Source organism: Myxocyprinus asiaticus, chromosome 21 (assembly GCF_019703515.2).
Source record: "Myxocyprinus asiaticus isolate MX2 ecotype Aquarium Trade chromosome 21, UBuf_Myxa_2, whole genome shotgun sequence".
NCBI classification, from domain to species: domain Eukaryota; kingdom Metazoa; phylum Chordata; class Actinopteri; order Cypriniformes; family Catostomidae; genus Myxocyprinus; species Myxocyprinus asiaticus.
The window spans coordinates 20,991,395-21,014,918 of record NC_059364.1 but is presented as its reverse complement, the minus strand read 5'-3'; the positions used below and the strand labels follow the sequence as shown (position 1 = coordinate 21,014,918).

The following is a 23,524-nucleotide window of genomic DNA, read 5'->3' as shown; positions in this document are numbered from 1 at the left end:
CCTCGTACTATTTTGACGATTCTCGTTAGATTGGGTTGGAAATGCTACTTCCAAGATGACGATTCCATAATCAGGGGCTCTTATTCATGCTAGATGTATATATACTGTTTATCACTGTGCTGTGAGCTCATGCTTGGTAGTTTGTGTGCATATACGTGTGTGTGTGTGGGCAGGTTTAAGTGGTTTACGAGGACTTTTTTTTAGGTTACAAACTGGTAATTACAAGGGTATTATGCTATAAATGGTTTATGAGGACATTTCTAGCTATATAAATTGCTTCAAAAAACATACTAAAAGATATTTTATTAAAAATTTAAAAATGCAGAAAGTTTATTGTGAGGGTTAGGTTTAGGGGTAGGGTTAGGGGATAGAATCTATTGTTTGTACAGTATAAAAATCATTATGTCAATGGAGATTCCTCATAATGATAGCTGCACCAACATGTGTGTGTGTGTGTGTGTGTGTGTGTGTGTGTGTGTGTGTGTGTGTGTGTGTGTGAAAGTGATGAAAGTGTAAAAGAAGTGTGGGGTTTGGGTGAGGCATAAGACATAATGCTGTTAAGGTGATTTATAGGCATACAGAGCCAGACGTCATGCACATGCGACATGCAGTTTTACAACTAATGCTTTTTAAAAGGTGGGATGTAAAGTGTAACATATACACTATAGTCATATACAGAAATATCCTTTAAAACTGACCTGAACCGAACTTATTGTTTAACTCATTATTCCAGGTATTACAATATTAGATGTTCAAAGTTAGCCAAAAATTATAAATCTGCAAAAATGGCAGATTTCAAATCGCATACTTCAAGGGGATCCTGTGCCAACCCAACAACTGCCATTGAGATGAATGGGAATGCTAATGGGTAGCTTTCTTCAGAGATAATAGACCTCTTGGTAGAGGTTCTATTTTTATTGTTTGCTAGGTAAAACAACAAGCATGTTACATAAATTAAATCGTAAATCAGATATTGTATCATATGTGAAAAAAATGGATATTGTGCAATCATTCCTGTGGGGTCATTCACACTGTATAGGAGGGTGTTAGATAGAGAGGGGGCAAGGAGATCTATCATTGCCAGTTAAATCCTTCAGGCAACAGGCAAAGGGAGCAGACCTTTAACTTAGACTCTCTGTAAAGGGGGCGGGGCTTTTCTGAGGTGACCACCATTATCCATGCATGGGATTATTCAGCATTCACATTGGTCATTTTGCTGGAGCAGTGGGGGGATGCTGGGTACCTATGTTTCTGTGTGGTATATCTCCTGAAGAGCCTCTGCCTACTACTTTGACCCTTACTAAGGAAATGAGGAAGACAGATGGCAGATGAGTAAAGTTACTGTGAGGTGAATCAACTTCCTTAAACACAGCAAAAAAAAAAAAAAAAAAAGTTTTTCTTGTTTTCCAGTAAAAATTATCTAAACTTAACAAATATGACGATATTTACTCAGTTAACCCCGCAAAAAATGACAATTCTGACATAATTTACTCACCCTCATGTTGTTTCAAAACCATATGACTTGTGTTTACTTCCGTGGAACACAAAAGAAGATGGGAAGCAGAATGTTGGGGACTGACAACCTTAATCACCATTCACTTGTATTGTTTCTTTTGTGTTCCAAAGAAAGAAAGAAAGAAAGAAAAGAAAGAAAGAAAAAGAAAAAGTCAAATGTGTTTGGAATGACATAAGAGTGAATGAATGATGGCAGAATTTTCATTTCTGGGTTAACTAACCCTTTAAGTAAGAGAATTATATAGGTTGTACAAAACATGGAGCAAAATAAACACAAAACCACACATACAAACACATCCACACAAGAAATATGTAAATTCAAATAAACTGAGCAACCAACCCTTGACAAACTGTACCAGCATTTATACATTTTCTTTGGTAAAACATGTAATTCCTTTTACCCTAACAAGTAAATAAATGGATGCAAACACTTTATAACTTTCTCTATGTTCGTCCATATACAAAGTACCATAAGCCACGCAAAAGTATTCACAGCTAAGCCGTTTCCTTCAATGCCTTTGCAATTTAAATGTTAACATGTTTAAAGGAATTGTTCACCCAAAAATGAAAATTTGCTGACAATTTACTCACCCTCAGGCCATCCAAGATATTACAGAAGGCACTCTTCACATGCAAACATACACACACACATACTCTCACTTTCTGGCACAGATGGACACTATCATGCCTATATTCAGACTCTATCGTCTTCGATGCTTTCTCTAAGTAGGCTGTTACGTAGCACAACGAAGCTGCTCCACATCTAAACAACCATTACCACAATACTAGAACTGTTCTTGTACAACAGTTAGTTCCAGCCCTCTAATCTGATCGGACAAAAAACATTCCAAAGATGCTTATATTTAATATTACAGCACTGAGACAATTCAATGCTTGTATCACTCCACTTGTCTTTGTTCTTCGTGTCAGGATGAGAGTCATGCTTTGAACATATTGTATCTGAAGTGTATTTTTACTCAATATTAACTTCTTGTTCATAGAACTGTTGTACAAAAGCATTATCACACTTATAATCATGCTGTTGCACTGAATATCAGTACAGCAGTACTCTAGCTGGTGTGAAATTTATTAACTGTATACTTAAACTACTATATTACAATCCCACTTGCTAAAATGGCAAATAAAAGGAAATCAGAGGTGATGAATGGATAAAGAAAGACATATAACATGCTACAACTGAATATACTTGAAAATACACACAGGTGTGTAATTCAGCTTCCTATTTCCCCTTTCTATTGCTGTCATGGGCATTAAAACACTATCGATATTAAAGTAATAAAACATTCCAGACACTAGCATGATGTAGATACAAGAACAACAAACCTGCTGATGGATTCTCCCTGGTCTTTCCTTCAGGAGTTAGTACAAAAAACAAAATAAACAAACAAACAAACAAAAAATGTAGAAAGAAAAGAGGCAGGATATTAATACTTAACATGAATTAAAAAAAATAATGAGGAGACTACAGAAAAGACACAAATGGCTCAGAAATATGAAATACTCAAAGAGTGTTTCATATTGAGAATGACCCATCAATATATTTCCCTCTGTGTCACAGACAATATAAAGTTTAAAAGTTATAAAAGAAAAGTTAACATAAATATACGTTACACACTCACACATATTAAGAGTTGAAAGAAATGGAGAGTCCTTTTTAAAACAGTAAAAACAGACAGCAAACAAGCAGACATGCAAGCTATGAGCAATGCACAATCAAGCTGACTAAGACGAGCACTTGCAGAGGAAGAACTGCTTTGTTATGAAGGGGTGATCTGTGAGTAGCACATCTATTTTCAGTGAGCTTTTACTGTATGTGTGATTTCAAGGTGTCTTGTATCCAAACTACCCTGCTGGAAAAATTACATTTAAATCAGCTTGAGGTGATTAGCTGGTCTCTGGTCTTTTTAGATGGTATAGAGGGGTTTTGGGCACTTGTCAGATGGTCAGGCTAGTGAACAGTTGAAAACCAGTTTTGCCAGGCTGGGAGACCAGTTAGACCAGCTTAGGGCCAGTAAACCTCCTTTGGCTGGTTTAAGCTTTTTTTTTTTTCAACAGGGTGTCTAGGCTTCAGTGGAAGTGTTAATTTACGTAGGTATCTGTTCTTGGGTAATGTGGAGGGTAATTACAGTTACGCACAGCATCTACACAGAGCATGTGGATCTTTGTCTCTCATTTAGTAATGGAAGCCTTATGTTCAAAGAAACCTTGCCATACGAGTGTGCTCAATGACCAAATGTGATTTTTTTTTTATTTTTTATCTTCAACCAAGCATAAGACTAGGCCTTGTAGGGTAGGGTACAGAAAGGAGATGATTATGCTTTGCAAGAGGATAGATTGAGGGAAAACAGAATTTATTTGCTGTGGGAAGTGGGAAAATGAGAGCTACAGAAGCACTACACCAAATACGACACCAGCTGCCAGAGTTGTACCTACTTTATAGGGCTGCAGGTATGCAACGCCTTCAAATGAGGCTTCCAAGTAGCAATGGAAACCGAGTTCTCATCAGCCGCATAGCTACGCCACACACACTACGTGCAGAGTATACAAAACCAGAAAAATAGGGAGGGAAATGAAAAAAAGTGGAAAATAAAATAGAAATACACAAGGCCAGGAAAAAAAAGGAGAACAACAAAAGAAAACAAAATGATTAGTAACAACCAGTTCATGTCAGCGCTCTTCCATCAGTTCACTGCATTAATACATGCCTTTGAGAAGGGAGAACACTTTTATAGAACAGCCATGTGGCTCTCAGGTATGTTCTGGAGAGGTCTGTGGAGTAGAGACGCCACGCAGCCTGGTGCAGGAGACACAAACACACACACAGGGACATGGGTGGAGAGAGACAATAGCATGGTGAGGGAACAGCCAGTGAATCACTGTTTTGGGCTCAAGACATTTGTTGAACTGCTGAGTTGCAATGCTGCAAAATTTGATCACATACAGTGATCCTAAAAAGCATTTGGACACTTAAGCCACACTTAAATACTCTGATCAGCCGTAACATTAAAACCACCTGCCTAATATTGTGTAGGTCCCACTTGTGCCGCCAAAACAGCGCCAACCTGCATCTCAGAACAGCATTCTGAGATGCTATTCTTCTCACCACACTTGTACAGAGCAGTTATCTGAGTTACCGTAGACTTTGTAAGTTCAAACCAGTCTGGGCATTCTCTGTTGACCTCTTTCATCAACAAGGCATTCAAATATGCCTCTCAATGGATATTTATTGTTTTTGGCACCATTCGGAGTAAATTCTAGAGACTGCTATGCGTGAAAATCCCAGGAGTTCAACAGTTACAGAAATACTCAAACCAGCCTGTCTGGCACCAACAATCATCCATGCGATTATCTAATCAGCCAATCCAGTGGCAGCAGTGCAGTGCATAAAATCATGAAGATATGGGCCAGGAGCTTCAGTTAATGGTCACATAATCCATCAGAATGGGGCAAAAATGTGATCTCAATGTTTTGGACCGTGGCATGATTGTTGGTGCCAGATGGGCTGGTTTGAGTATTTCTGTAATTGCTGATCTCCTGGGATTTTCATGCACAACAGTCTCTAGAGTTTACTCAGAATGGTGCCAAAAACAAAAAACATTCAGTGAGTGGCAGTTCTGTGGACGGAAATGCCTTGTTGATGAGAGAGGTCAATGGAGAATGGCCAGACTGGTTTGAACTGACAAAGTCTACGGTAACTCAGATAACCGCTCTGTACAATTGTGGTGAGAAGAATATCATCTCAGAATGCTATTCTGAGAAGTGGGTTGGTGCTGTTTTGGCAGCATGAGGGGGTCCTAAACAATATTTGGCAGGTGGTTTTAATGTTGTGGCTGATCGGTGTATGATGTGTTTAATTTTTTTGATGTTAAAAATCCTTTTAGTATCACAAATTAATATGCAAAATAAAATGATAAGTAAGCAATTAGTAGGCTGATTTCACAGAAATTACCCCCAAAATCACACAACTTATCTTTAAAGGGATAGTTCACCCAAAAAATGAAAATTATTTCATCATTTACTCACCCTCATGCCATAACAGATGTGTATGACTTTCTTTCTACTGCAGAACAGAAGAAAAGATTTTTAAAGAATATCTCAGCTCTGTTGGTAATTTCAATGCATGTGAATGGTGGCCAGAAATCTGAAGGTCCAAAAAGTAGATAAAAGCAGCATAAAAGTAATTCATACGACTCCAGTGGTTAAATTCATATCTTCAGAAGCGATATGATAGGTGTGGGTGAGAAAACAATATTTAAGTCCTTTTATATTATAAACCTCCACTTTCACTTTCAGATGTGAAAGTGAAACTAAACAGGCACCACATGCGACTTTCCTTTGTGTTTCTTACCCACACCTATCATATCACTTTTGAAGATATGGATTTAACTAATGGAGTCTTAGGGTTTAATTTTATGCTGCTTTTATCTGCTTTTTGGACATTTAGATTTCTGACCATCAATCACTTGCATTGAAAGGACCAACAGAGCTGAAATATGACTTAAATATTTGTATTTGTGTTCAGCAGAAGAAAGTCATACACATCTGGGATGGCATGAGGGTGAGTAAATGATGAGAGAATTTTCATTTTTGGGTGAACTATCCCATTAAAAATGAATGAATGTCTTTGCATTATATACTGTAACAATATATCAAACCAATTATATTTTAAAGAAATACAGCAAAAACAGAATTTTGAAACAAACATTTCACAAATTTGAGTTTATTAGCTTTCAAATATTTTAAAACTTCGTTGTCTTCTCCCTTGCAACACCATATGGTATAAGTGGAAGGATAAAGTAAGAAACTTTGTGTAATATGTTAATAGTTAATGTGTTGAACTACACCTGTGGTTACTCTGCAAGGGAACCTGTGTAAACTTGAGGGGAACGGACCTTATACATCCACTTAAAATGACCTTGTGACCAGTTGGTTGAAAGTAATTGAAAAAATAGCTCAGAAAGTTAGTTCCGAGAAAAGGTTTAACATAATTTATTTGCAGATGCCCCTGGTTGGACATTTTGTATCTAATGCAATGACATTTAGACATTGTTACATGTGTTTTAAGTGTCCATAAGTGTCTGATAATTTAGGGGCCACTGTATATGATTAAAAAATATTTTCATGCGTGTATTTCACACTGATGTTCTGTCTCCAGATATGTGAGTGGAAACAGTGTTGAATAAATGTCTTGATGCCTGGGTGGCACACACAACATCAAAACAGCCAGAAGACAAAAAAGTGGCATGGTGAATGAAAAGAGGCACACACTTATCCAGTGAAAAGGTTTTATACACAAACAAGCGTTTTTATAGCACATAAAAATCTATAATAATGTAAAACAAAATGCTGACTGTCCAGTTAACACTTTTTTAAGTGTGTAATTATTTCTACATTAAAAATTGTATCCTGTCCCAGCTTAATATGCAGAGAACTGTAAGTAAGCTATTCATAGGCTGATTCCCCCCAGAAATCATAAACACTGTGGCGCTATCAAAACATTGCTCTGTTTGTTTGAGCATATCGACTAGCCCGACACAGCAACATCATTATTTTACTACATACATATTCTAACAATATCTGACCAGGCAGATGTTTGGCAACTACTAGATAAATTTAAGAAAGGTGCACGTAATGTGATTATGGATATAGCGTTATGTATCAAAATTAATAACTGCTTTAAAAAATAAGAAAGGAATGGAGGAAGTGTTGTGAGGAGAAAAACATCACAAGTGCGAAAGACTGAATATGGAGCTCTAAAAATGCACAGCTGACAGAGTGACACAGACTCACAGTGAAGATACAAAATCATTCCATACAAAAATATCAGCAGAGAAAAGACACCAATCGTAACATGCAGGAAAGAATCCAAACCCAGACATGGCTCAGAGTCATACTCCACAGATCATAACTAAGATATAAATTCCCATGTTATATAAAGGCCTGAAGTGATTAAAGGGACTTGAGGGAGCACAAATAATGAGAAATAATCAGGCCCACACAGAATCTGTGCCTACAGAATACTCTGCAGGTTTCCAAAGAATCAGAACGCCCATTATTCGTAAAGTTCTACACATGCATGTTTGTTTAATATTTTGGCTAATTCGGTTATGCTTTCAGCTACTAAGAGGTGTGTAGTACTCTAAGCTCCATTTAAAGGGACACTGTGCACCTAGAAATAATGCAGCAATGCAGTTCCTGCAATGCTACACATTATAGAACACATCATGGTCAAAATACATGATTGCTGACAACAGTAAGTGAGGCTGGATGGTTGGCTGCCCACTGAAAGGCCTTTGGAAATAGAAAAGGAAATTAAAAACAAAGTTAGAGACAGAGCAGGAAGACAAGAGAAAATAAACACAAGGACCAGTGAAAATATGAGATCTTCTCTGTCTGCAATATCAGAAAACATCCTGGAGAAAGAAAAGACTTCACTTTAGGTCATGGTGATTAACATATTTGGGAAATTGCATGTGGGTTGCCAACAGCAGCCAAAAGGAAGTAACTCATTTCGATAATATTACAGGACCTCAATGTTTTGTAGATGTGTATGTATGTGTGCGCACATTTTCCTGGAGTAAAACTGGTTCTCCGGCTAGAAAAGAAGGATGCATTGTCCATTAGGAAGAGCTATTGTCCTCTGGGAGGCTCTTGCTCAGAATTCCTTACGTGGAAACATATCATAAATATCTACAAGTGTTTCCTTTGGCTCTAACAGAAGATAATAGTCCTCAATGTAATCAATGCCCACCGTGTTGTTCATTCTCTTTTCTCTTATATAAAATTAACATTGTTTTTATTGTGTAATTGACAGAGATTTGGTAATTTGCTAATTAAACAGTTTAGGCTGATGCTAACAAAGTACAGTAGGGTGACAATGTTTTTCATACATACCTTTATAATATCAGTAAATGACAGACAAAAATACAAATAAGGAATTGATATTCATTTGGAAACTGCGTCAGTGAATTACTTTAAATGGGCTTATTACATGGCTCTCGGAAGTACTTGGTTGTGATAGTAAATGGTGAAGGACACTTGATTGGTCAATCACAGCACTCTGTGGTCAAATATTTTATATAACACCCACTATACTGTTTTTCTATATATTTGACTGTTGTCCATGTCAACCAATCTCCTACATTGTTTCATGTCTCTCGTATGTCACTCTGCAGTCTCTTTCTTATTACAGGGCCTGAAATTTGGGGCGGTACTGCAAGTATTGCGCACAGATTTAATAATTCCCGCAAGTTCCATGTTCATGATGCGGGGAATTCCCAGACACTTAAAAATAGCTGAGATTTAGTAAACCAATCCATACTGAAAAATAAATAAAAACATTAATCTTGTCTTTGTATCAAACTGTAATTCCAGAATCTGCACAAATAAATTAAATCCTCCACATCTCTCTCTCTCTCTCTCTCTCTCTCTCTCTCTCTGTCTCTCTTTCTCTCTCTCTTGCAGCTTTCAGTAGCTCATTGAACGCTTATTAAGTTTAGCGTGAGTGCGTAGTGAGGAAGCACGTGGTCGCAAACCTTTAAAAACCGGTTAATCTGACATGCAAATGGCATTATACCGCATCTCTGAAAGCAAGCAATGTAATAAAACTATCGCTCCTGTTTATAATCAATGAAACTGTCTACATCAGAAGCCCGCAACGTTGGTGTGATCTAGTATTGCTTCGTCACATCTTGGCAAGTGACTGAAGAGAAGGGCCATAATAAGTGTTTAGTATTACCCCCCACCCCCTACATACACACACCCCCACCATGTCTTACATAATAAAATAATTTAAACTCACTATCACATCCTTTTTTTACATATTTGGTAAGTAGCCATGTAATAAACGGGATAATGTACAGTCAGGCAATCATTATCACAAAATAAACCCATTGAAGGTGATACAATTCCCCTGTTGGGGTTAATTTTACAACAATGATGAATCATACATATAGGAGAAACCTAAAGTTTTGCTTCCTTAGTTCACTCATAAAGAAAAATTCTGTGATCAATTACTCACCATCATGTTGTTCCAAAGCCCTATGACTTTCTTTTTTCCAGTGAACACAAGAGGATACATTTTGGAAAATGTAAATATTGCTTTTTTTTTTTCAATTCGATGAAAGTGAATGGGGACTGTTAAGGCCTTTGCACACCAAATGCAAATTTTCGCAGGAAATTTTAAATGGAAACAGTGGATTCCTATGAAGCCATTCACACCTGGAGCGAACATTTGTACGGAAACAAAGGATGATTTTTTTTTTTATTTTTATTTTTTACGGTGTGTCGCGCGGTGATGAAATGCCCTGACCAATTAAATATCAGCTTTGGATCATGTGTCCAAAGCTCATGAGGATGTGTATTTCAATTTGCATCAGATGCCTTAATAATGAGGGGAAAAAATCTTATATGGGTTCTCTTAACATGTAAATGATATTGCTGCATCACAAGACCACTATCTGATCTTATTTTGATTGTATTCATAATGTATTCCATATTTCTGCATTTTTGCATTTGCATTTAATCAGAGGTGGGTAGAGTAGCCAAAAAATTTTACTCAAGTAAAAGTACAATTACTTAAATTAATTGTAGAAGTTGAAGTAAAAGCAATACTGTTAAAAATTACTCAAGTAAGAGTAAGAAAGTATCCAATAAAAATAATACTCAAGTAGTGAATAACTAGTTCCTTCCACATATAACGTAATGGATGTTTACTCTCCTATATTCCAGTACATGATACACATTTAACATGCATTACAGAATGAATAATAATAATAATAATAATACTATTATTTACAGTTGAAGACAGAAGTTTATATACACTTAGGTTGAAGTCATTAAAACAAATGTTTTTTTTTTGTTTTTGTAATTAACATTTTTATTGATTCATATGGACATGACAGTGGAAAAAACTCAACACATATATAAAGAATCAACATTTTACATTTAAACCCTACTAATACAATCCCACCCTGACCCCTAACGAACACCCCTGTGGTCCCACATAACACACACACAATCAAAAAGAAAAAAAAAAAAAAAAAAAAAAAAAATATATATATATATATATATACACACACACAAATAAATAAATAAAATAATAATAAACATACATGATTAAACTAAACTAAACTCTGCACATCCCCTCCCCGAGAGTCCCCCAAACTAAATATTTGCCTCATTTTTTAGCAAATAAGTCCCTAAACCCCAGCCTTCTACTTACCGCCTCTTCAAATGCAGCTACCCTCCCCATTTCCACACACCACTCCGAAAAAGAGGGTGCTCCACTTGACTTCCAACCCCTTAAAATTACTTGCCTTCCGATCATGACTGGTCAGAACCCAATTTTTTTATGTGATTATCCCCTAAATGCATGACCGCCCCATCACCCAAAATACAGAGTCTGGGACAAAGCAAAACCTGAGTGTTCAAAACATCACACAAATACCTCTGAACCCTCGACCAAAACTCCTGGATCTTAACACACCCCCAATAGACATGGGTAGTGTCTCCAACTTCTGATTGGCATCGCCAGCAAGTGGGTGTGTCTTTAAGACCAAGCCTATATAATCTAGAGGGGGTCCAATAAAATCTATGTAAAATCTTAAATTGCATAAGGCGAACACTTGCATCTCTAGATACAGACTTGACATTTTTAAGAATCTTAGTCCACACTCCATCCTCCAATACCAAATTCAAATCTTTTTCCCATACTCTCTTGAGAGAAGTTAAGGCTCCATCCCCCAGACTCTGAAGTAGTAGGGAGTAATACACTGATGCTTAATGGCCTTTTCCAAAAGCAGCAATCACCTCTCCCAAAGCTCTTGCCACTTTAGGGGGGTGCGTGCCACTCCCAAAAATAGTGCAGAGTAGGTGGCAAACCTGTAAATACTTATAAAACTGAGATCTGGGAATGCCAAAATGTTGAACCAAATTTTCAAAAGGTCTCAATACTCCACCCTCATATAGGTCACCAAGTGCATTAACCCCCCTCACAATCCAATCTGACCAACAAAAAGGGGACTTATTAATACATAGTTTAGGGTTCAGCCATATGCTTGAGGCTGCATTTAAATAAATATCCGAATTAAACACTCTGGACACTTTTGTCCATATCGAGTGCAAATGCAAAATAACGGGGTGCGACTTAACCTCTCCAGCTAGTTTGATCGAAAGGCTTTGCAGTGGCGAGATAGGGGCAAGAACTTCCTTTTCAATACAAAACCAGGGAGGGGCTCTCTCAGGTGGAAGCGACCAATGAGCCAAATGTCTAACACCGAATGCATAATAATAAAACAAAATCTTGGGTAGGCCTAACCCACCATTATCAATTGGCCTATGTAACTTATTGAAATTTAACCTGGGGCGCTTACCATTCCAAATAAAGGACTTCGCTATGCTATCAAATTGCTTGAAATAAGAGAGGGGGACATCTACAGGGAGAGACTGAAGCAGGCAGTTGAATTTTGGAATACAATTCATTTTAATAACATTAACCTTCCCAATCATAGTAAATGTAATGAAGCCCACCTGGCCACATCGCTCGAAAACCATTTTATTAAAGGGTCAAAATTAACTAACTAAATCAGACAAATTTGCTGGGAATAAAATCCCCAAAAACTTGATGCCCTGTTTGGGCCACTGGAAGGTGCCCAGCTGGAAAGCCGTTTCTGGGCAGTACGCTGTCAGCGCCAAAGCTTCGGATTTAGGCCAATTGACTTTGTATCCTGAGAACTTGGAAAAGGAATTAATAATTCTGTGGAGGCAAGGCATAGATCTAGTAGGTTTAGAGACAAATAATAAAATATCATCTGCGTAAAGCAGAAGCTTATGCGTCACACCTCCAGCTGTCACCCCTGGAAAATCATCCTCCTTTCTTATTGCGGCTGCTAATGGTTCCAGGGCAAGACAGAACAATAATGGGGAAAGAGGGCAACCCTGTCGAGTGCCCCTATTCAGAGTAAAATAATCTGAAATTAATCCATTTGTTTGTACCGCTGCTACAGGGTGTTTACAAAGTAACTTAATCCAACCAATAAATGTACTCCCGAACCCATACATTTCCAAAATCTTAAAAAGATAATATCAAACACCTTCTACCATATCAAACACCTTTTCGGCGTCAAGTGAGATGGCAGCGACCGGAGATTGTTCATTCGCCACTGACCTCATGATATTGATGAGACGCCTGATGTTATCAGAAGAGCTGCGGCCCCGAATAAACCCCACCTGATCTATATGTATAAGAGATGTCATAACTTTACTTAATCGGTTAGCCAAAATTTTTGACAATATTTTTACATCTAGTTGGATCAGGGAAATTGGACGGTAACTTTTACACTCGCTTGGATCATTGTCCTTTTTAAGAATCAGACTGATCCGGGCTTGTGTCATGGTTGGTGGAAGCTTTCCATTCTTTAATGATTCAGTATAAACTTCTAACAAAAGTGGAGCCAGTTCTGTAGCATAGGATCTAAAAAATTCTGCGGCAAAACCATCTGGCCCTGAGCCTTGCCAATAGGTAGGGATTTAATTACCTCGTCAAGCTCCTCCAAGGTTATCTCAGAATCAAGAGAGTTTTTTTGCTCAATCGTCAGTTTAGGAAGATCTAATGGTTCCACAAAGTTTCTAATATCTTCATCAGTAGACGAAGGTGTGGAACTATAAAGATCAATACAAAATTCTTTAAAGGCATTATTAATATCAATGGCTGAGGTAAATATTTCACCACCAGCAGATTTCACTGAGGGAATGATAGAAAAAGACTCTCTCGGCTTTATATATCTAGCCAAAAGCTTCCCTGCTTTGTCACCCGACTCAAAGTATGACTGTCTTGCCCTGAATAACCAAAACTCCACTTTCCGTGACAAAATAGTATTATATCTATATTTCAATCGGGTCAATTCTCTGAGGCCATCAACTGACATACGGCGCATCAGCTCTGCCTTGGCACTTTTAATATTTCCTTCCAACTCCACAAGTTCTCGTGCTTTGGATTTTTTGATGAATGAGGCATACTGTATGATCCGGCCCCTAAGAAACGCCTTAAGTGCCTCCCAAGCCACGCCCACAGAGGATACTGAGGACCAGTTGGTCTCCATATAAACATTGATTTCAGTCTTTAACATTTGTTGGAAATCAGGATTTTGCAGAAGGGATATATTAAGGTGCCAACTATATGATTTCTTTTTCTCTATATGTGACATCACCTCTAAACTCACCAGGGCATGATCTGAGACTAAAATGTTTCCAATTGAGCAATCAACAACAGATGAAATGAGGTATTTGGATATTTAAAAAAAATCTATTCTAGAATAAATCTTATGGACTGATGAAAAAAATTTATAGTCCCTACCGGATGGATTCAAAAGTCTCCAAATATCTGTAAGACCAAGATTTTTACACATCCTGTGAAGCATCATTGCTCTAGGGGGTTTACACACTTTTGCTTCACTATGATCAAGGACTGAATCCATCAAAAGATTAAAGTCTCCTCCCAATATTATATCATGAGGGGTGCCAGCGACTTGCAATATCCCTTCAAGATCTATAAAAAAGCCCTGATCATCAGCGTTGGGTGCGTAAATATTAGCCAAAATCAACCTTTGCCCTTGAATTTCAGCTAAAACAATAATGACTCTTCCTAATTTATCTTTAGTCTGTTTGAGACATTTCAATTGTAGATGTTTATTTACCAATATAATAACTCCCTTGCTCTTACTTGAGCCAGCACTAAAGAAAACATGTCCACCCCATATTTTCCCAAATTTTTCCACTTCCTGCTGGGAGAGATGTGTTTCTTGAAGAAACACTATACCATATTTCTTACGTTTAAGAAAAGTAATAACCTTCCTTCTTTTTATGGGGTGCCCCAACCCATTCACATTCCATGTGAAGAGAGATAGTACACTCATATTAACATCTGACATTTTGATATAGTATAAAAAATAAATTGTGTGTCAAAAACAAAATTATACAGACCACATTCCCCATTAGTGAAACAATCAAACCCCGAACATCTCCCCGAACAAAACAAACAGAACGTGCAGAAAACAAAAACGTGCACATTAACCCCGTGCACGAAAGCGCCAACCGGCGACAATCCCTCTAAACTCAAATGGTCCATGAACACCCACGAGTCCCCATGACAACTTTGCCATCGGATTGCACAATTTGCCTCACAAATTTGTGAAGCAAAATTACATAACAGAAAATACTTTGTAAAATAAACCCAGCAAATAGGAAGAATGAACACAAAGAATGTGTAGATTCATTCACAGAACTGTCTCAAAGGTGTGATCTTCCACAAAACAAATTCCAGCTGATATAAAACCATTCAGATACAGCCAGCAGGAGTAATAAGCATGAAGAACGAACAGATTAATCCACAGCTGTTCCAAAGGAGTGTTATTCAATAAAACAAGCTCCAGCCGCTAGGCGGAACCAATACAAAAAGAAACAAAACCGGCATCCCGGTTCCCCGGATGATCGAGTCAATTCACTCGGAGGCAATATAAACATATATACCATGACTTACACAATCTGTCAGCTTTATAAAAGACATCCTTTGTGTGAGCATGTAGATATTTTGCGGTCATCCGTAGTGTCCACTTTCAAACTGGCAGGGAACTTCAATGGAAAAGTTTCTTTAAGGAAAAGTGTTATTCACAAAACAAGCTCCAGCCGCTCGACGGAGCCAACGCAAAAAACCCAAAATGTCGCCCAGCTTCCTCAAGAGTAATACAGCGAGTTGACCCACTCACATGAGAAACATCCAGTGGTTTACTCAGACATTGATTCTATAAAAGACATTGCTTGATTGGGACATATATATACTTTGCGACCGACCTTCGCTTCTATTCTCAGTTTGGCCGGAAACATCAGAGCAAACGAGATCTTTTTCTGATATAAGAGTTTCTTACATTCCTTGAACCGATCGCGTTTCTCTCGTCGAGTTCGCAAAGTCCGGGAACAAGAAAATATTATGGATCTTCCAAGAAAGCTTCCCTTTGCTCCTCGCATGGCGCAACACAAGATCTTTATCAGATGATCTCAGAAATTTGGCCAGGATTGATCGGGGCCTATCTCCCTCAGCAGATCTGTGAGCAGGGACTCTGTGAGCTCGCTCGATTTCCAGCTTGTGGCCTGTTATGTCGAGCAGACTCGGGAAAAACTCGTCTAGGAATTTCACCATATCTCTGCCCTCCTCATGTTCAGGAATTCCAACAATTCTGACGTTATTCCTCTAAGATCTTCAAGCTTTTCAAGGAGATGTTCCAAATCAACTTTGGTCACGGGCAGATTAGCGGTTAATTCCCTCTCCGAAGATTCCAGAAAATCGATTTGTTTCTCAACATCTGACACTCTTGTAACTAACTCAGAGAATTTTATTTCCATCGCCGTAATCGATCGACGTATTACAGCGAGATCCTCCAAGTCAGCAAGAATCTTCGTCAACATCACCGACATGTTGGACAACTGACGCTGGATTCCTTCTCCCGCCGCGCCATCCAAATCGAGTCCCTGGTCTGTAGGCCTGTCGGGACTTTCATCCTGAACACGTAAGTGTCTTTTAATGTCTCCAGAGCCTGAGGATTTTACTTTTTTGCCATGTTTTGCATCAAAGATCAATTGTGTAACTGGGTGTATCAAAGTCACCAGATTATAACATGAAAATAATTGAAAAATTAGCAAAGTGCGCAGAGCTCGTCGCTCACGCGTCTGCTTCTTGCATGACGTCACGTGACCCCCTTAAAACAAATGTTTTAACCAATCTTCAAAATGGACAATGACCACAAGCAAACCTCAAAGTTGTGGCAAAATAGCTTAAGCACAACAAAGTCAAGGTATTGGAGTGGCCATCACAAAGCCCTGACCTCAATCTGATAGAAAATTTGTGGGCAGAACTGAAAAAGCGTGTGCGAGCAAGGAGGCCTACAAACCTGTCTCAGTTACACCAGTTCTGTCTGGAGGAATGGGCCAAAATTCCAGCAACTTATTGTGAGAAGCTTGTGCAAGGCAACCCAAAACATTTGACCCAAGTTAAACAATTTACAGGCAATGCTACTAAATACTAACAAAGTGTATATAAACTTCTGACCCACTGGGAATGTGATGAATGAAATAAAAGCTGAAATAAATCATTTTCTCTATTATTATTCTGACATTTCACATTCTTAAAAGAAAGTAGCAATCCTAACTGACCGAAGACATGGAATGTTTTCTGATTAAATGTCAGGAATTGTGAAAAACTGAGTTTAAATATATTTGGCTAAGGTGTATGTAAACTTCTTACTTCAGCTGTATATCATTGTTATTAATGGATATGCGCTGGCTCAGCGGTTAAGGCTCTGAGTTACTGATCAGACGGTTGGGGGTTCAAGCCCCAGCATTGCCAAGATGCCACTGTTGGGTCCTTGAGCAAGGCCCTTGACCCTATCTGCTCCAGGGGTGCTGTATCATGGCTGACCCTGTGCTCTGACCCTAGCTTAGCTGGGATATGTGAAAAAAGAATTTCACTGTATATGTGCAAATGTGTTATACATAAATAAAATTAATTAGATTAAATTGTCATCATTCACCAACATGTTGCTCCAAACCCCTATGCATTCTTTCTTCCATGCATCAAATTAAAGGGAACAAAAAAATTAAAATGCTCTCATTTTCTCACTCTCATGCCATTGTAGATGTGTATGACTTTCTTTCTTCTGCAGAACACAAATTAAGATTTTTAGAAGAATATCTCAGCTCTGTTGGTTCATACAATGCAAGTGAATGGTGACCAGAACTTTGAAGCTCCAAAAAGCACATAAAGGCAGCATAAAAGTAATTCATACAACTCCAGTGATTTTCAGAAGCAATATGATAGTGATTTAATGATGATTTATAATATATAAAGTCTTTTTTTTTTTTTTTTTTTTTTTACTATTAATTCTCTTCCCTGCCCAGGAGGTGGCGATATGCACAAATAATTGAATCACCAAAAACACAAGAATAATGTGAAAGTGGAGATTTATTAGTAAAAAGGATTTAAATATTGATCTGTTTCTCACCCACACTTATCATATCTCTTCTGAAGACAGATTGAACCAGTGCCATTTGAATTCCTTTAATGCTGCCTTTATGTGCTTTCTGAGCTTCAGGGTTTTGGTACCCATTCACTTGCATTCTATGAACCAACAGAGCTGAGATATTCTTCTAAAAATCTTTGTGTTCAGCAGAAAAAAAAACACAAAAAAAAAAACATACGTATCTGGGATGGCATGAGGGTGAATAAATAGAATTTTCAATTTTAATTATTCCTTTAAGGAAATGTAGCCTTAATCATAATTTACTTTCACTGCAGGGAATGGTGACTGAGACTGTCAGTCCCTAACATTCTGTCTAACATCTTTTGGGTTCCACAGAATACAGAAAGTTTCAAGGGGTTGGAAGAACATGAGGTCAAGGAAATGATGATAGAATATTAATGAATGGCTGAACTATAACTTTAAGGTTGCTTCTCAGATTTGGATGATACTGTCATTTAGAAGAGAAGTTTGGAAACCTTTTTCTAGTAAATATTTATTATGGTGAAAAACGTGAACAGTGTCACACAGTCCCAAATTATATATAAAGTTTAATTATACACCGAAGCAAGATCATTATTTATTCATGCCTTCTGTCATTATTCACAGCTTTTTGCGTCCTGCGTGAATTTAGTTAAATGTAGTTCCAGCATTGTCAGTGTAGAAAGAATTTAGATAATTAGTGGTAAATTGCACCTTATCTCTGTGTTTGGAAGTTTGTTGTCCATAAGACAAAGCTGCATGCATCTGTCAAACGCTGTGCACGTGCCAACCTTGCACGTGCAGAAATGCTCACAATCGCAATAGGCAGGGAGAAACATTGCTCTTAATGTGGATGTTTACAAGGATTTTTACAGTAGGCACTGATATGTTGCAGCACTGATATAAAAATGTAAACTGAGGTTATAAGAGCCCCCAGTAGAAGATTCACACAGAAAATCAATGAGCATCACCATGACACAGACAAGCCCACATTATCACAATCTCTTACCTCACCGTGTTGTCTTAAGTTGGAGCTGCAATTTACACTCACTCCAGTGGTCATAAATATTTAGAAACATAAAAAACAAACAAAAAAAAACAAACAAACAAAAAAAAAACATAAAAAGTATACTTTCAAATAACAATCAAATTGTACACACATTTAAAACTAGAGATCTTTCTCCATTACCCCTCCTGGAAAGCCTTCCAAAAAGGCCAAATATCTGCCCCATTTCCTATCAAATAACCCCAGATTGCCCAGCCTTCTATACAACCCTTCTTCATAGGCCACCACCCTCCCCATCTCCGAGCACCACTCATGAAATGAGGGCGCTCCAGCCGACCTCCAACCCCTTAAAATAACCTGTCTGGTGATCACGACGCTAGTTAGGACCCAACTCTTTATGTGCCTATTCTCAACGTCGATGACCACCCCATCGCCCAAAATACAGAGTCTGGGGCAAAATGAAAGCTGAGTGCCCAATACATCACATACAAGACTCTGAACTTTCAACCAGAACTCCTGGATCTTAACACACCCCAAAAGACATGGGTTATGTCTCCATCCTCTGATGGAGGTGGGTGTTTCTTTTAAGACCAAGCCTATGCAGCAATTTTAATCTTGAAATATATCCATGTCTTGGTGTAAAATGAAGGCACTGTGTGGAGTGAAGAAATGTTTGTTTTCCGCATTTGCTGCTGTACTGCTGAACGCGACTCGAGTGACAACGTGCAGCTGTGAAGTTCCGCTGTCGTAAGAGTCCCATTCAAAAATCACAATAAATTACGCATTAACACTTATTAAATTAAAACCAGTAATGTAACAACAGGAACGCTACCCATTGTAACGAAGTAAAAACAAAAAAAGGTCATTAGAAATGTACTTGAGTAAGAGTGAAAAGTACTCACCATAAAACATACTCATAAAAGTAAATTTTTTCAAAAAAGTTACTCAAGTAAATGTAACGGAGTAAATGTAGCGCTTTACTACCCACCTCTGCATTTAATCTTATGTGGGTTCTCTTATATCTCTAACAATTTATATGTATTGCGGCATCTTTGCCTTTGTATCACTTTTTTTAATACACAACTTTACGGATCGCAATTGTTTCTCTTCGCCAAATATTAATAATATTAATACTATTGCTGTGATTTGCAGTGCATACTGTGTGACTTTGTATACCAAAAACATGGTGGTTTCTTCACAAAATTATGTAATCGTTATTGCTGTTGCTATCTTTAAGTTGTTAACAGCTGTGCTGCCATAAGCAGTATTAAAGTATCTAATTATGGGTCAGACTGAAGATGGTTTTTGTGTTTAGATGATGTCACATTTAATTTGTAACATGCAGGATTTTGAATAAATGTATAACACAACAAGACAATAAGATACAATATTGATCCAACTGACAACATTTGTTTTAAGAGTCATTATGTGTGTGCATTATGCAGCGATTTTAAACAAATGTACATAGCACAAATATATACAGTATGCGTGGTAGTGGCATATAATCAGTATTTTTCCAATTTTTAACATGTTTTATTCGTTAATATTATTTTTTTTTACACATGACTCTAACCACACCTCAGAATGTGTGATTCTGCTATTATCTACATGATAATACTGCCAGTCAACTTGTCCAGCAGGTGAACTGTCTCATGAAGTGTCTCGAATGTTTTCTTTCTTATCAACAACAAACTCAACAGATAAATAAAAACATTAATCTTGTCTTTTTAATCAAATTGTACTTCCAGAAGCTGCACAAATAAATGCAATCTTCCACGTCTCTCTCTCTCAAACCCGTCATCAGTGCTGCAGCTTGTAAAGAAATCTGTTTTCTTTTTCGATCTGCTCATTAGAGAGATCGCTTGTTTGTCTTTCATGGTTGTTTTAAAAGATTGTCAAGTACTTCTAATCCATGATGGGCGAAGAGCAGACCAGCTAAAAGGTGTTTTCTGCCACCTAACCTATCGGGATAAAATTACTTGTTTATTAGCGCCACCTATTGGAAAGGCAGGAATGTTTTAAAGGGATAGTTCACTCAAAAATGAAAATTCTCTCATTTACCTCATGCCATTCCAGACGTATGTATGACTTTCTTTCTTCTGCAGAACACAAAAGAATATTTTAAGAAAAATAGCTCTGTTGGTCCATAAAATGCAAGTGAATGGTGGCTAGAACTTTTAAAGTCCAAAAATCACATAAAGATAGCATAACAGTAATCCATTTGACTCCAGTGAGTACATCCATATCTTCAGAAGTGATATGATAGGTGTGGGTGAGAAACCGATCAATATTTAAGTCCTTTTTACTATAAATCTCCACATTCACTTTCACATTCTTCTTCTTTTGTTTTTGGCAATTCACATTCCTTGTGCATATCAACACCTACTGGGAAGGGAGGAGAATTCATAGTAAAAAATGACTTAAATATTGATCTGTTTCTTACCCACACTTATTTAGCTTCTGAAGATATGGATTTAACAACTGGAGTCTTATGGATTGCTTTTATATTGCTTTTATGTGCTTTTTGGTCTTTCAAAGTTCTGGCCACCATTCACTTGCACTGTATGGACCTACAGAGCTGAGATATTCTTCTAAAAATCTTCGTTTGTGTCCTGCAGAAGAAAGAAAGTCATACACATCTGGGATGGCATGAGGGTGAGTAAATGATGAAAGAATTTTCATTATGTGGTGAACTATTCCTTTAACGGCATTCATTTGCCTTGCTTTTAATCTGAAAAGACCATTCCTCTGTGATTTGTTTCACATTATCTTTCGCCTCTGGTGTGCAAAAGAGTAAATGATGACAGAATTTTCATTTTTGGGTAAACTATCCCTTTAATGACCAGTATTTATAAAACACAGAGCAGTGAGCATTATCATGAATGCAGCTGAAGGTAGACTGAAAGCTTTTGGTAAACGAAATCAACCTACAGTATTATAAAACAGATTCTATATTGAATTCTAATGGATGAATATGTCCTGAGTTGCTTCCATTATTGATGTTTGACCTATCACATGTATTTCAGATGAGGTTAGCCTACCTGTATCAGGCTGGCTGCTGGGTTTCTCCTCTTCTCAAAGTGCTTCTGTCTGTGCTGCTCTTGGACCTTCAGAGCAAAGCCAGAGCCAAGAATACCCTACACCCACATCCACCCACAGCAAGAACACAAATGTCCACTATTACTCAGTTTCAATTCAGTGACTTGGACTAAGAGAGACTGAGAGTGTGCAAAATGAGCTACAGAACACTTGACGAGAGTGAGTCAGACAGGGCACTCAAGGGCTTTACAGCCACACATACTGTTAGTTCTTAAACACATCATAAAAATCATCACAGTACAAACAATCTCCATGCCTGGGCTAACAAAAATAGCTTTAGTGAGTTTAAGTTTTCTCTTAAGAAAACACAAATCACCCATCCCTCAAAAGCGAGACCTTATAAACAGATCTCTCTCGTTAAATAACACACCTGAACTCAGATTCACATTTGTCTGACATTCAAAGCATATTCATTCATTCACTGAATGTGTTTACCTGCACCATCTTACATCCTATGCTTAATAACCTGACAATATGTAAGGTCATGTAAACACCTTAAACTGTGTTCTTTTATTGGGTTAAGGACATAAACAGTTTAAGCAAAGACCAATAAGCACACATAGATTTTCACCATCAGCCTGATTTCGCTCCGCATGTAAACCCCTTTACCAGCACTCTTTGTTTACATTCTGACATCAAAACTTGAGAAAAAACAGACTATTTCGAAATATCACATTTAAATGTTTCATGCATTGTCATGCGTTATTTTTTTTCATGCATGGTTTTTATTTTGCACTGATTTTTGATAGTTAGCAACATTGTGTTGTAAATGTAAACACATTAATTCATTGATCTTTGTCCCACTCTGCACTAATGCCAGTGTACTGTATGCCAGATTATAGTTACTCACAGCAGGTAAAGCAAAGAACGAGATGCCCAGCAAAGCAAACCCAGCAGAGAGAAGTCGCCCCATCCAGGTCTGTGGAGTTTTATCCCCATATCCAATGGTGGTGAGGGTGATCTGAAGAAAGACATTTAAATGTTTAAAGGGCAAGGAAGTCAAAGACACAAGGGAATATGATTATTCTATTTATACTTCATTATACTTTTATGGTACTCCAAGGTACTTCAAAAATACTATTGTTTTACACATGTTAAAAACGTGGCATTACCACAGACCATGTCTAAAAAACATTGTACCATGGTACTTTTTGTGAGAAAGATAATGGAAATAATGGAAAAATGAGGATATTATATAAGAAAAGAAAATGCTTAAATACTGTAAAAGCAAAGAAATAAGTATAAATAAGTACTATTATGCAAAAAAACATCAGTGGCATTTTTTATCCTTCTGCCCCTGCCGAGGTCTGTGCATGACACTGCTAATTTCATTGAAATGAACTAGATTGCTGCTTTTAGGTAGTGAATCTAAACGAGCTGACTGCTCACTAGCTAAGAAGTTCAACCAAACTTTTACGTACATTGATCCATAACTGTGAATGACTTTACTGAAGTGAGACAACAGAAACAATTTATCATAAAATGAATATTAACACAATACACTGAAGGAATAAAAAAAAAAAGAAAATAAAAAGAAAAAAAGAAAAAATTCTGTCATCATTTATTCACCATCATGTTGTTCTAAACCTGCATAACTTTCTGTCTTATATGGAATACAAAATTAGATGTTAGTGAAAATGCAAAAAAAAAAAAAAAAAATGGTGACTGAGGCTCACATTCCATCTAACATCTCGTCCATGCTTGTAACAACAAGAGGGTGAGTAAATGCGGACAGAATTTTTATTTTTGGGTGAACTACCCCTTTAATTCATCGTTATGAGTTAATATTAATTGATCAATTAATTGGATGACTAATAATTAAAAATAACTGGTC

General features: G+C 37.5%; 1 protein-coding gene across 7 annotated transcripts in view; it reads right to left on the bottom strand.

The window, feature by feature from the left end:
- Positions 1 to 23,524, bottom strand: part of LOC127411899 (potassium voltage-gated channel subfamily KQT member 5-like) — a 217,528-nt gene that overhangs the window by 17,055 nt on the left and 176,949 nt on the right. For 6 of the 7 annotated variants that reach the window (XM_051647769.1, XM_051647770.1, XM_051647771.1 and 3 more), the window contains 4 exons: positions 22,541 to 22,651; positions 21,633 to 21,728; positions 3,970 to 4,064; positions 2,860 to 2,886 (listed from right to left, as the gene is read on the bottom strand). In XM_051647769.1, the coding sequence (XP_051503729.1) occupies positions 2,860 to 2,886; positions 3,970 to 4,064; positions 21,633 to 21,728; positions 22,541 to 22,651 (329 nt within the window). Of the gene's footprint in view, positions 1 to 2,859; positions 2,887 to 3,969; positions 4,065 to 4,241; positions 4,331 to 21,632; positions 21,729 to 22,540; positions 22,652 to 23,524 lie in introns of all 7 variants that reach the window. The other variant, XM_051647775.1, reaches the window with a different exon arrangement.